The 14,706-nt window shown below is 46.5% G+C and overlaps 1 protein-coding gene across 3 annotated transcripts; it reads left to right on the forward strand.

Moving 5' to 3' along the window:
* The first annotated feature begins 5,175 nt into the window (after positions 1–5,175).
* stil (STIL centriolar assembly protein) lies at positions 5,176–10,892 on the forward strand. Of its 3 annotated transcripts, XM_054789733.1 has the most exons (17): positions 5,206–5,251; positions 5,337–5,527; positions 5,655–5,762; positions 5,834–5,949; positions 6,479–6,660; positions 6,810–7,057; positions 7,123–7,206; positions 7,337–7,423; positions 7,485–7,641; positions 8,155–8,255; positions 8,337–8,457; positions 8,529–9,062; positions 9,515–9,599; positions 9,673–9,868; positions 9,959–10,043; positions 10,118–10,224; positions 10,320–10,892. In XM_054789733.1, exons 2-17 carry the CDS (start codon positions 5,445–5,447, stop codon positions 10,813–10,815), a joined length of 2,790 nt encoding a protein of 929 aa, XP_054645708.1. In that variant the 5' UTR covers positions 5,206–5,251; positions 5,337–5,444; the 3' UTR covers positions 10,816–10,892. The 3 variants fall into 3 exon arrangements, with proteins under 3 accessions (XP_054645706.1, XP_054645709.1, XP_054645708.1); XM_054789731.1 differs by having other exon boundaries at positions 5,176–5,527; XM_054789734.1 differs by having other exon boundaries at positions 5,176–5,527; positions 8,337–8,445.
* Positions 10,893–14,706: the final 3,814 nt, after the last annotated feature.

The raw sequence follows: 14,706 nt of genomic DNA on the forward strand, positions 1-14,706 counted from the left end.
CATTAAACATGACAGTTTTCACTTTAAAGTGAGACTAAACGTTTTTACTTACCAAAACAAATGTTGAGAACATATACACACATTCGATACACGTTTGTCACAGTACTCCACAGAGTATCTGGTCCTATTTACAGGTGTACGGTTTCCTCTCGTGTGCAGTGACGTCACATGAGCGCAAGTATTCAGAGGTACTTTATTCATATAATTATTGTATTGAGTTCTTGAAACACACACATATCTTTCAGTTAATCGTCAGTTATGCACAGAGTGGACAAAAAAACACTCTGAATCTTCAGCAGTCCGTCAAACCCACCGCTTCTAAACCACCAATTCTACAACTTCCTCCCCACTTTAGATGCATCACTTCAATTTTTTTAAGCGTCGAGTATCGCTTTAAAAGCGCAATATGAGACTAAACATTATGTTGATTTTTATTATTAAAATACTGATCCACTCATATTTCACCATTCCTTCTGCCACTAAAAGCTGTACAGAAACGAACAGGCACGCTATTGGTCAGAGCTGCAGCAGAAGAGGTTCCTATTGGGCGGACATAGTATCGGTGTTCATCGTGGAAGACTGCGTGGACGACAATCACCTATCCAGTGGCGGTTCTAGCTATGGGCCACATGGGCAATCACAAAGGGCAGCATTCTCTTGGCGGCGCGGTGAGGGAGAAAGAAAAACATCCTATGTATTGCACTGATCTGTATAATTATATTTCTGGATAGCTCATACGTGCAAGCCGCTGAAGCCAAAGAGACGCCATCTTACCACTCACATCTCGACTACATTCGCACAGCGTAGCCTACATAGTGTACAAAGCAGATGAAGAGGCTCGCAGAACATCTATATTTTAAATTAAAAAGTGGGGAGATTCTCCCATTCCTTCAAGTAACGCAACCGTCGTCCCTTAAAAACGATTTGATACGTTATTCTCTATCTTTTGGCTTTATTAAATGTACTTTTTCCCCTTCCAGTTCTCATTGCCTTTGGGACAAAACTCTACTCTGCACCCTGGCTCAGCACTCCCCTTTAGCAATGCATAGTTTTACTCCTCTAGAAAGAGATTTTCATTTTAACTGCATATCCCATCCCTTTTTTCCACTAAAATCCACGGTCATGATCCTTTACTTTTTTTTCTTACTTTCATACAATTCACTATGCTCTCGTCTGTACAAAATATGAATCATCAAAGAGAGTGACTTTGGACAACTTTTTAAATCATTTAACATTTTGCTGATTTTTTTTGTTTGTGTTATGAAATAGAAATAACCTCTTTTCTGGTATAGAAATATATTTGAAGAAAAACCACAGGACTAATATGTGATAACCATAATGTGTAATAACCATAAACACATACACCCACACACACACAGAAAACAACAACAACACTGAAACAAAACCATATGCTTTGGGTAAGACAATACGTTGTTTGCAATCTCAAACACACCGGTATGCATGTTCAGTGATATTATTTTCCAGAACATATCATATGAATGAATCCTTTTACGTCAGTCATTCAGCAGCAAAAAAAAAAAAAAAAAAAAAAAAGGTTGTTTATCCAAACGAAGGGTCATGCCGTGTCAATTGTATGCAAACTGGCTTGCTAACTGCACTGAATACAATGCCTGGTAAGCATCATGGAAGCACTGAGATTCTCCCATTCCTTCAAGTAACGCAACCTTCGTCCCTTAAAAAAATACATATATCATGATATAACAAAAAAGTACGTAAATTTCCTCTTAGCTATTATAGAGCTATATAAACGTATCAATTCTGGACATACATTTAATCAGAGGAATTTTACACGATCGAAAATATCTGAGAGATCGACATTGCAAAACCCTTAAATTATCAATCATAAATCTACATTTCAATCATACTTACAGGTGAAATGTTCGTCCACAGCCTTTGAACTGGCGATTTGTGCAGTTAATCGCTGCACATGCAGGCATCTTAAGGCAAAATTTGTGTCCAATCCGAATTAACAAAATAAGTTCACCACGAATGCAAAAGCTTGTCGAGAAGTGTTTCTTGCGAGTGGCAATATGGCGGCCGTGTGGCTTCACAGGTCATCGCCAATGAGCTATCCAGATACATTATACAGATCAGTGCTCAGCCCTAGGATAAATGACAAGGTTTACAAAAAAGTAAATTACAACAGTAACTGCTCAAAAATAAAACATATTTCATTTTTAATATTATATTATATGCATTACATCACAGACCAAGAGTCTCAAACATATTATTTCACTACTAACATGTTAAATAAAAGGAGAGATTTGTGAATCAATATGACTTTTTGAGGTTTAGTTTAAGTGTCATTAATTTTTGTCAACAAAACATGCAAAAGAGAAATGAAATTTAAGAAGAGGAGAAACGGGCCAAAGATAAAGGTATGGCGCTATAATGTACACCACATTATGGAATGTATATTATTAAACAAGCTCATTTTACTAGGTGGCTATAGGCTAATTGCTACTCATGGGTTTTATTGACTGAGACTTTTAATTGTGTAAATAGGGAACAACAGGTGTGGGAGTGTGTGTTGTAGTTGGGGGTCGTGGGATGGGGTGGCACAGCATCGGTCCACCCTGTGTGTCGTTCAAACCAGAACCGCCGCTGCATATATTGCTGGGAGTGCAGCGAAGCACGGAGGGGTGATCTGTGATATCTCTCTGATAGTTTCAATGGAGGAGGTTTGGAAAGAAGTAAGAGGGGGAAGAGTGGTAGAGCGGCACGACTGCAAAGAACTGGTATTAAATCGCAATGGCAGGGCACATATAGACAAACAACCATTCACACTCACATTCATACCTATGGACAATTTGAAGTTGCTAATTATCCTGACATGAAACCGCACGGTGAGAACATGCTAACTCCACACATTTGAGGTCCTGATCTCCTGACTATGTGGCCAAGATGCTAACCCCTCGGCCATCGTGCGGCCCGGAAGGGAGCATGACTGGCAAATGTGACAAAGAAACAAAAGTTCAATGCTGAAGTTCATTGTGCTGGGGAACACGGTGCTGCATATGGAGGATGTCCAGTTCAAAGGAAAGCAAGAGCGATAATGAAATACAAAGTGACCAACAAAGTGTCACCTTCGGATGCTGTTAAAAAAGTAAAGCAAGCAGAAATATTGAATACCACAACAGACCAGAAGGCAGATACTGGAGCACCATCGCTTCCCTGCCAAAGAAGTTCATTTTGTACTTCTTAGGCTTCAGAGAGCCGGTCTTGTTGTAGACTTCTGTTGGATTCCGGCACACATTGGAATAGTGGCGAAAGAAAGAGCTGATAACATATCCAAGATGGCGCTCAAATTGTCAGATGACGAGTTAATTAAAATCCCAGTTGGAAGAGGAGAAGCAAAAGCATTCATCGCCACAGCAGTGGGAGTGTCCTGGCAGAAATTGTGGGATCCAGGAAGGAAAGGCAAACACCTGTAGGTGGAGGAATATAAATGGCAATGTCGGAGAGAGGAGGTGGTGTATTCACGGCTTATGTTGGGGCATACTGGTTCAAGAGCAACACTGTATTTAGTAGCTAAATCAGCAACAGACAAATGTGAGGTGTGTGGGTGACAGAGAGGGTGCAGCATGTGGTGATGGAATGCAGGAAATACATATCACAGAGGAATGTATTGAGGGACAAATTGTACAAAATAGTTAGGGTGTCACGTCTGGTGTGGTGTAGGATCCCCGGATGCAGCAGCGAGACAACTCCAGGTAAGAAACGGTCTCTATTTTTGGAACAATGCGGCAAAAATAAGAGGAATAAAAAACGACGGTGCGAACTAGCGTCCAAACGCACCGCGGTAAAAGAGGGAGAGAACAAAGTCCAAGAATGATACAAAAACTACCTGAGATACAGGTGGGCTGCAGGGTGAGCAGGCAGGAAGGCAAAAGGCACTAACAAGGTGCAGAAACAATGTCTAGTGAGTAAAAACATTCTAATTACATTTACAACTACAAATAAACTTGATTCTTGGTTTGTTCATTTAAAATTGGCCATCACTTGATTAAGATAAAATAATTTGAATATTTTCTCTCAGCCAGCGCCTTTTATCTTGCAGTTTGGACTACTTCTGACGCATTGACAGGTAAGTGACTGAGTCCTCATGAGTTTTGAGTGTAATGAGTAGTAATTTAATGAAGATTTACGTTTTAGATCCCGCCATGTAAAACAGGACGAGATCCACTCCGTTGGCATCATGCCCCGCGCATGCGTAGAGCTCCACTATGCTCTCAGTGTGCTGCGGAAGTTGATTGTGCACTGACGGCTTGTGACTGCTTTGGGGTGGGGCGGACCTGTCAGGTAAAAATATAAATCCAAAGGTGCAAAAATGTAAAAATGAAGGTGCAAAATGCAAAACATTTTAACATAAAGATTGCATGTTGCACGCTTTGGGTTTGTGGGGAGCTCGTAGCGAGAGGAGGATGAGCCATCTCATCGCCATTGTTTTCTGTCAGAATGCTAAAAACATATTAAACCAGAACACATTTGCCCAATAAATGTTACTTCTTACATGACTATCGGTTTACAATGAAGCTAGTTTGCTGCCATGCACACAAGTGAGAAGGGGAGAGTGGTGAAGCTTTCATTCATTCGACAATAGCAAGCTAGCATGCTAACGTTAACAGCAGGCTAGTATTTACACCAAAAACTGTGATGTGAACATTAAATTAAAAAATACAACTTATTTGGGGTAGAGAAGTGAATAATGTATTCAATTAAAGTTCAAGTCATGCTTTATCAGATAGAATTAATCACAGACTTGATTTTACAAATTTCAAAATTTTGTAACATTGCTAAACGGTTTGGTCACTCGGCCAAGCAATCTTTTGGAGCCAGAGTTAAACCAAAAAAGCTTCAGTTCAAACCAAATATGGAACCACGACAATCGAAAACCAAAACTCTGAGAACCAGCTCCAAAAAAGCTCAGTACCTGGCACAGTGGAAAAAGGGTATACATGCTTTCACTGTTAAGTCCCCAAATACCAGAAAAATGTGGCTAAGAGTGTTTGATTTAGAGACAAGTTGGAAACACTGCCGCGCCGTAAGGATACACACTCCGGTACAGTAGGTGGCAGTATGCACCTAAACGTTGGTTGCGACCCGCCATAAACAAACAAAAAAAAAAAGAAGAAAAAGGGAAGAAGAAACAGCGCTTCCTATTGGCTGCTGCGTGACCCGCGAGCGGAGTCTGAAAACAGCGCCCAAAAGACTATTAATAGTTACTGAGGTTTGTTTACGGTCAGATTGTCAGAATTTAAAATTAGAAAAAGAATCGTTGCAAACTCATAGGCCGATGACGTCACTGTATTTAGACTTATTTCCCAGGTGAGTACGAAGCTTACGCACGAAGCCAGAAGCTCATGCGGCTAGCTACAGTTAGCAGCGGCTCGATTGTGTGAAAGTAGCCGTTGCCTCATCTGATGATGAGCATCCCAGTGAACCTTCAGGATATGCCCGCTGGTGTTTTCCAGGAAGTCTTCAGTCCCGAGAATGTGAGAGGAAGGTGAGTGACTGTTAGTACATGCTGACGTTGTAGGATGACCAGCTGTGATCAAGCTTCCCTTTTTAGCGTCACTGTAGAAGTAACCAACAGTTGTTGTTCAGGTTGACATGTTATTGTCTCCGTGTAGGCATGCAGGAACGTCCCTCACACCACTGAGCTTCCCAAAATCCAGATCAGCTCTGTGGGATGGCAGCCCTGTGGGAGAAAAGCTCCACCTCCAGCTGTGCTCTCCCAGGTTAACACAGACCTCTTTATATATTGTGTCTCTTTTCCTGAATTACCATGTGTGTTTCTGTGTGCGTGTAGGATGCCTCGCATCCTCCTGCGTGAGAAAGCTCTTCGTTTGGCGCAGCGCCACGCCCGCCACTGCAACAAGTCACATGTCCCGTGCTTCTTCCTGGGCTCCTTGTCTGTGGATGCAGGTCAGAGGTCACCAACCTCAGAATTTTGTGTGATGGTGCAGATGCAGCCCATCACCAGTGTGAATCCAAATGTTCAAATGTGTCCTAGCAATTTGCCCCATGTGATAAGAAGCTGAATACGGTAATTGTTTTTAAATGTTAGCGTGTAATCTCTGGCTGCGATTGCTAGGTTTCTACAGGTATTCTACAGGATTTCGTACCGTGTCAACTTTCATGACCACACCCGCCTCACAAACGTCTCAGACATGCTGAGAAACAGTCATGAACCTGGTGCACCACATTCTCCACGTCAGCCTTATGTGACGTGATGTGTCTTAAGCTATCTTAGCAGCACCGCTAACATGTAGCATCAAACACCTCAGTGTACAAATCCACCTCCAGCGCCACCAAGAGACGGAAACGAACCAGGATGCTCACATGATTTAAATGGGTTTAGTTTGCATGCTAAAACAAGATGTTAGCCTTTAGCTTTGGTACACTTGTGCAAACATGTGTCTTGTGTCCTCATCCATCGCCTTGTCTCATGCAGATGAAGAGGGTGTCACTGTGACCCTTGACCGGTTTGATCCAGGTCGAGACCAGGCTGCTGTGTCAGGTCGCGTTCCCGCTGCCCCGCTACCAGGAGACATCCAGGTTCCTTGTTTGTTCTCCTTCCAGAAAACATCTGATGACCTCATCCAGTCAGAGGCTGAGCTGTATCGCTGCTTCTCTGTAAGTCCTGTCCATCAATAAGATATCATGCGCTTGCATGTCCCCCAATGCACTGTACTCTGGCGACCGCTGCACACTCCAGTCAGCTGAACACTTTTTCCAGTCAGCTGATCTTCTTTCTGCCCGTGTGTTTGTGGACTCGCCCTCAGGTGCTGCAGCGCTACGTGAGCAGCCGACAGCCTCTCAGTCTGTCTCAGCTCATAACGGTCAAAGGTCGCGTCAGCTGCCAGCAGCAGGCTGACGCCACAGTCTTCACTCTCAGCTGGTCATCCATCTGTCCATCCATCAGCTTGGACGTGCATCCGGTCCGAGCCATACCCATCATCCCTACGGCACTGGTCAGGAGTCTGACCAGTTTGGGCCGGGTGCCACCACCCCACAGTAGCCACCAGCAAGGGTGAGACGACTGGGCTTGGTCGCCGCTGTAGAACACGTGGTCATGTATAATGTGTGTGTGTGCAGGTTTCTGACCATGGATCAGACAAGGAAGCTGCTGTTGCTGCTGGAATCTGACCCCAAAGCCTCCAAGCTGCCACTGGTCGGGCTGTAAGTCGACTAAAAAAAACAAACATTCATGTGACTTGACATGCTGCTACTTGTAGATCAATCGCAAATGTGATTGGTCAAGAGTTACCGCTTGTGTTGATGTCTGATCTTTACTGATGTCATGTGACAGCTGGCTGAGTGGTGTCACCCACGTGTACAATCCTCAGGTGTGGGCCTGGTGTCTGAGGTTCCTCTTGAGCTCCGCCCTCCAGGACAGGTGGGTGTCTACACAGGTAGTTGATGTGAGATAATGCATCAATGACATGTTTTTTTTTCAGGGTTCTGTCAGAAAATGGGTATTTCCTGCTTGTCATCTTTGGCTCCACCCACCGAGTCCCTCAGTTCTTTCAGTGCCGAGGTTCTGATTCTGGTACTGGTTGTGGACAACCGCATTGCCAGTTGCTCAGCGCCTCCCAAGACATCACACTCTACCAGGTGTGTTTAGTCCCAAAGATGTCTTTGAGAGGACAGCGTTGAGGATTTAAAGGGACAGTTTGGATTTTTTGACATGAAGTTGTATGACACCCCCATCAGCAGTGTTGTGCATCAACGGTGACTTACTCCCCACTTTGTCCCGTGAGCGGAGTTCTGGTCGGATTTTGGTGAGGAGGAACATAGTTCTGGTTAGTCGCAGGGGTCACTTAAGTAAAGAGTTTAGCTCTCAAAACAATATGCGTTCAAAAGAGTAATGCATTTGCTAACAAAAAGTCAGAGCTCTTAGTGCTCTGCGTTATTTTTTCCCTGTTCGTATCACAATGTGCTCTGGCAAACTCTGTACTTAAGTGAACCCAGCAACAAACCGGAACTACGTTCCTCCTCACTGAAATCTAACCAGAGCTCTGCTCACGGGACAAACTGGGGGGTAAATCACTGCTGATGGGGATGTCATACAACTTCATGTCAAAAAAAATCTGAATTACCCCTTGAAGGTGTTTGTGTGGTAAGCAGGTGGCACCGGCAGACGGTCAGACTTTACAATTTGAGCTGAGTCCAGAACGCAACGTGAGACAGATCCAAGTGTTTCGACACGCTCAGACCTCCTTCAGCAGGTGAGTTGGTGGAGTTTTGTTTAGCTGACCTTATCGATCCCATTCCCATCTGCATGGTCTTCTTAACTTCCTGCTCACCAGCGGAGCTCCGCCCACTGCCGCGCTATCCGTTAGTGACCATGACTCAGGAGTAGAGGACGAAGATGCCTCACCGCGACCTTCACCGAGTCCACACCTTCCTGCTCAACAGGTGAGTCCAAAGGTCAGCACCCCATGCAGATTTTGCTTGCGACCAAAGTGACATCATTCTGGCAGCCATCTTTGTCATTTCAGACTCGACAAGTTCAGCCGTCAGTTCCTGAACTTTCCCTGTTGATTGACAGCAGTTTCACCTCCAATCACAATGTGTCTCAGGACACTGACTCTGCCCAGAACCCGCCCCCTCCCAAAGGAAATGCCACCTCGACTTCTCCTCCCCCCCACCTCCATAGCACCCCCAATCCTAACCTCCCTCAGCCATGCACCTGCTGCCCCCCACACACCTATGACTGCACCCCGGTGCTCCCATCTGTGATTCAACCCCCCCTCCAAACTTCTGCGCTTCCCGTTGTTACTCCCCCCTCCAAACACCCTGCTGCTCCTCCTTTGCCTGACTCTGCCTCCCCCCAACCCTGTCCTGGGTCCTGTTCTGGCATCCTTCCTGTTCCAGTGCCGAACAATGATGACTCCCCCTTCCCTCACCCTGCATCCCCCACCTGGCTCGCCCGCCCCTGTGGTGTGAATGGACCACAAGCAGGGGGGGCTCCATGTGACGCTTACCAGCTTCTCCTCCAGAACGATCAGCAGATCCGCCTCCTGCAGGCTCAGGTAGTGCCTTGTCTTTCTTTTCTAGTTGCACTAGATGGTGCACTGCAATTCGTTTCTTCCTTCTTCTTCAGTCGTTTCTTGCTCATGTCTCCTTACCACTTGGATTCAGGAAATAAAAAAGCGATAAAATAGAAATAACTATTCGGTTTTGCAATTCCAGATAATTTTTTAATGGCCGGGTCCATTTATCACCCCACCTGACATAATGCTGCACTGCCTCTAATGTCCATAAGGGGGCTTCTCCTGCTTACCTGCTCCTCACTGGCTCTTTAGGGCGGGGCCAGGTATCGGACTGAAACCTGAAACAGATAAAAGTGACTTTGCAGCGGCTTCAGTCCACTGATTGTGAGAGCAGAAGACGCTCTGGCGGACATGACAACAAGTGCAGGGCTGTGTAGGTTGTCATTATGGTTACAGCGGCCATGAAAATGTTGTCTCTTGAATGTGTTCAGGTCAAGATGCTACTGGAGGCTCAGGTGAAGCTTCAGGGGGACGCACACACCCCCAAGACCATGACCAGTATCGCCGTGGCAACAGGTAGGGCTCTCCTGTCAGGTCAGGTTAACTGGTAATCTCGCACAGCGATTTTTATGGTTTCACTTGATTTCAGGTGCCAGTCTCTTCTGGGGAAATCAGACCTCTCCTCGTCAGGACCCTCCCAATTTTATTAACAGACCACACACTCCTTCCTCCTCTTCCCCTTCTCCTGCCTCGCATGACTGTTCCACAATCAGGTCAGTGGGTGGAGCTGAGGACAGAGATGTCACCAACAGAGAGGCTCCTTGCCCCCCTTCCATCCATCACAGGTGAGACTGGCAGCCATGTTGATGCTCTGTGTGCAACATATTGACCACCGCTTTGTGTCCCACTGACGGAGTCGACTTCTTTTGTTTCAGTGTTGACGACCCGAAGGCACCATTTGAGGCAGCGAGTGGCGGTGAGTCAGCTGACGGGCAACAGAGCTTCTACTGCAACCTGATGGTAACGAGAGCGCCGTCACGCCGTCTAAGCACGCTCGCATCACCGCACACGTGACACGGTGTGTTTGTACTCAGACGCAGCTGACGAGTCGTCTTCAGGAGTCAGATAGCAGACAGGAAGAGGAGGATGATGATGATGATGATGATGATGGCATAATCCAGCAAAGCGTGGCCAACAAAAGGTACTGAGGTCACATGACCACCCGATCACATCATTGTTAGATCAGGTGATTGGTCAGTTGCTGATGACCTCTGAGCGTGTGGTTTGTCTGTCCAGCACACTGGTGACAGAGGCGGTGTGCTGCGTGGAGGTCCACCTGCGTTGCCAGAGCCACACGCAGCTCAGCAGGCTGTCCATGGCAAGCAACTCCTCCGTGCCGGTCCTCACCTCCTTCAGTCCCACCTCCTCACCTTCTTCTTCCCTATTTCACAAGACAAGTGACCTGCTGTCGCCTAACAACATGTCCATGGCCACCAGGGAGTTCATGGGGAGGTGTGGCCTGATACAAGATGAGGATCAAGAGGACATCATGAAAGCGTTGCCACGCCAGCTACTGACTAAAAGCACCAACCCAAAGCTCACCCCTCAGAGTCAACTTATCAGAGACCTGCGGCCCAAAATGCAGCTGTTGGTCGACAGCATCAACAAGGACAAGGAGAATGTCCCTGCCTTGCCGCCATCTTTAGTCCAAGCCAATAGCCGGCAAAGGGAGGGGTCAGTGGGGAACATTCTGGACCTGAGCCGACTCAGACAGCTGCCCAAACTCTTTTGACCCCGATTCTTTCCCCGTGTCAGCTGGTCACATGATTTTAACGAGTATTTATGATTGTACAAATAAAGTTCATTGATTATGACAACAGGACGTTTCCTGGCAAATTGTTTTCTGTGTGTACTATCGTTCCGCAATCCGTATCGGAAACCCAATCGGTTCTATGCATGCGCAGAACACGTGTTACGTTCGGTTGGCCTATTTTTCGGCAGTCGTTTTGAGCTTGATGATTTGTACTACTACGCATGTGAAATCTACATCAACCGTCGGCGTAAATGTCAGGCAACAAGATTTTTACTTGCAATATATATATATATTTATGTGCAATATACGGACGTACCCCCCCCCCCCTCCCCGCCACACACACACTCAAAAAAACTTATTTGAGAAATTACAAGATCATCTTTCTTTTTTTTTTATCATATCCATGGTGCAAGTGGATAAATTATAAGCCCTGTTTTCTTGGTTCCATAAATTATTGAAAAAAAATTTTCACCACAGAAAAAATACAGACAAAAGCATTTGCTAGTAAGTTGGATGGATGATATTTCTCTGTTTAGGACAACAACAAAAAAACTCCTGTATCCTTGAGATCAGGGGTGCTCACACTTTTTCAGCCTGCGAGCTACTTTTAAAAAGTCCCAAAGATCTACCTCCTACTATAAATATAGAAAATACATATTTACTGTCTTTAAGTATTTATTTACATTGTACATCGGTGTGCACACACTTTCAGCATGCAAGTTATAAGTCAACATGATCTCTTACTATAAAACATATAACATACTGTATATATAAAATCTAACTGGTAAACTTTTAAACTACTAAAATGCTAATGATTCATATTTCCCGTTAACAGTTTCAAAGTTTACAGGTAATCAGTGTACTTTATGTCATTCACAAACAATTCCATCCATCCATCTTCTACCGCTTATCCGAGATCGGGTCGCGGAGGCAGCAGCCCAAGCAGGGAGGCCCAGATTTTCCTCTCCTCAGCCACTTCGTCCAGCTCCTCCTGACGGATCTCGAGGCGTTCCCAGGCCAGTTGGGAGTCATAGTCTCTCCAACGTGTCCTGGGTCATCCCCGAGGCCTTCTACCGGTCGGACTTGCCATGAACACGTCCCCAGGGAGGCATCCGGGTGGCGTCCTGACCAGATGACCAAGCCATCTCACTGGCTCCTCTCAATGCGGAGGAGTAGCGATTCTACGTCGAGTCTCTCCCGGATGACAGTGATTCTCACCCTATCTCTAAGGGAGAGCCCAGTCACCCTACGGAGAAAACTCATTTCGGCCACTTGTACCCACAATCTTGTCCTTTCGGTCACTACCCAGGGTAGGAACATAGATCGACCGGTCGCATCTCCATCCTTCCCTCACTCGTGAACAAGACCCCGAGGTACCTAAACTCCTCCACTTGGGGCAGGATCTCATCACCGACCCGGAGATGGAACTCCACCCTTTTCCGGGCGAGAACCATAGACTCGGACTTGGAGGTGCTGATTCTCATCCGAGCCGCTTCACACTCGGCTGCAAACCGATCCAGTGAAAGTTGAAGTTCACGGCTCGATGAAGTCAGCAGGACCACATCATCTGCAAGAAGCAGAGACTCAATCCTGCAGCCACCTTCTTAAAAAGGGGGACCATCACCCCGGTCTGCCTATCCAGATGTACTGCCCCCGATGTCCACGCGATGCTGCAGAGTCATGTCAACCAAGACACGCCTACAGCATCCATGGCCTTAAGGAACTCTGGGCAGATCTCATCCACCCCCGGGGCCCTGCCACCGAGGAGCTTTTTGACAACCTCAGCCCCAGAGAGCCCACTGTGGAGTCCCCAGGCTATGCTTCCTCATAGGATGTGTCGGTGGGATTGAGGAGTTCTTCGAAGTATTCTTTCCACCGATCCACAACATCCCGAGTCCAGGTCAGCAGATTACCATCCCCACCACACATGGTGTTGACTGTGCACTTTTCCCCCCTCCTGAGACTCCGAATGGTGGTCCAGAATCTTTTCAAAGCCGTCTGGAAGCCATTCTCCATGGCTTCTCCAAACTCCTCCCATGTCCGAATTTTTGCCTCAGCGACTGCCAGAGCCGCAGACCGTTTGGCCTGCCGATACCTGTCAGCTGCTTCCGGAGTCCCATGAGCCATGAGTGGATATTCTGAACTGCTGTTTGGCGCATAAGCACAAACAACAGTTGGGACCAGTCCCCCCACTTGAAGGCGGAGGGAAACTACCGTCTCGTTCACCTGGTTAAACTCCAACGTACAGGCCTCAAGCCGGGTCACAACAAGAACTGCCACCACTGCCGTCACCTCTCACTGCTGGCAACGCCAGAGTAGAACAAAGTCCATCCCCTCTCGAGAGGACTGGTTCCAGAGCCCTTGCTGTGCCTTGAGGTGAATCCGACTATATCGAGCTGGAACTTCTCAACCTTGTGTACCAGCTCAGGCTCTTTCCCTACCAGAGAGGTGACATTCCTTGTCCCAAGAGCTAGTTTCTGTAGGTGAGGATCGGAACGCCAAGGTCCCCGCCTTCGGCTGCCACCCAGTTCACTCTGCACCCAACCCCTTTGGCTCCTCCCATGAGTGGTGAGCTCATTGGAGGGGGGACCCATGTCGTCTCTTCGGGCTGTGCCTGGCCAGGCCCCATGGGCGTAGGCCCGGCCACCAGACACTCGCCATCATGCCCCTCCTCCTGGCCTGGCTCCAGAGGGGGGCCCCGGTGACCCGTGTCCGGGCAAGGGAAAACATGGTCCAATGTTTTTTATCATCATTGAGGTCTATTGAGCTACTCTTTGTCTGGTCCCTCACCTAGCACCTGTTCGTCGTGGGAGACCCTACCAGGGGCATAAAAACCCCTGACAACTTAGCTCCTAGGATCATCGGGACACGCAAACTCCTCCAACCACAATAAGGTGGTAGCTCAGGGAGGAGATTCACACATAATTCACAATTCAATTCAATATGGCAATAAAGAGAATTACACATAATTCCTTAAAGGTTGTGTACATAAGTAAGTAATATGTGAGCCAAAATAGTTACATGGCGTTCGTCAGACACATACAAACATTCCTGATATACAAGAAATGAAAATTATTATGCAAACGTCAATGCAGCCGAAGTCAAGGCAACATATTAAAAAGCTTTCAACAACTGGCACATTTTCCATTTCATCATGAAATAATAGTTTAAGAAAGGGAAGAGTAGAAAAACATGCATTTCTATAGTGGAGTTCATGATGCAAACCCCTCAAACAATTCACTTTTTTTTCTACATAACTAGTCGCAACAAGTGAATGGATAACGTTTGTTACATATATAAGTATTTTATCGCTGAGTTACTTTATCCATAATCGGAATAACAAAGATGAAAGTTACATCTCTGCATGTAGTTTGAGACGTTTTGTTCACCATTGCGGCGGGTACTGACCACGCTTGGTCACCCTCCCGGCTGGGGCACAATTTTGACAAAACGCGGCTCTGTGGTGCAGAACATTAGTTCAGCCTAACTGTCATTTCCGCTTGGGCGCATTTCACTGCAGCACACAACAGAATCGAGCTGCCTATTTTGTGGAGGAGCTATCAATAAAACCGCGTCTTGCATGAACTGCAAGCGGTAGGTAAGTTTTCCATGATTACTTTGGTCGGTTTCGGTCAAGTTGTCTCACTATGTTGACTTTGACTTAAATTCTGAAGCGTGATTCAGCATATGAATCTGTTGATGTTGGAAGCTCTCTGTAGCAGCATGAGTGGGCAAACATGTCCTTGGCACACTGCTCAGCTCTAATAGATGGTCCAAAAGCAGCGGCGGAGCTACGGGGTGGCCACCCCGATCACTCTCCGGCCACACCACTGGCCATCTCGACAATTCAGGTATCAACTTCTTGCCACC

The sequence above is a fragment of the Dunckerocampus dactyliophorus genome, chromosome 10 (assembly GCF_027744805.1).
Source record: "Dunckerocampus dactyliophorus isolate RoL2022-P2 chromosome 10, RoL_Ddac_1.1, whole genome shotgun sequence".
Taxonomy (NCBI): domain Eukaryota; kingdom Metazoa; phylum Chordata; class Actinopteri; order Syngnathiformes; family Syngnathidae; genus Dunckerocampus; species Dunckerocampus dactyliophorus.

What these genes read in the sequence shown, in the direction of transcription:
- stil (XM_054789731.1), top strand. Translation starts at nt 5,445, where the DNA reads ATGATGAGCATCCCAGTGAACCTTCAGGATATGCCCGCTGGTGTTTTC. An exon ending in CTCCTTGTCTGTGGATGCAG is followed by an intron (nt 5,950 to 6,478) that starts GTCAGAGGTCAC and finishes TGTCTCATGCAG; the next exon opens with ATGAAGAGGGTGTCACTGTG. An exon ending in TCCGCCTCCTGCAGGCTCAG is followed by an intron (nt 9,063 to 9,514) that starts GTAGTGCCTTGT and finishes GAATGTGTTCAG; the next exon opens with GTCAAGATGCTACTGGAGGC.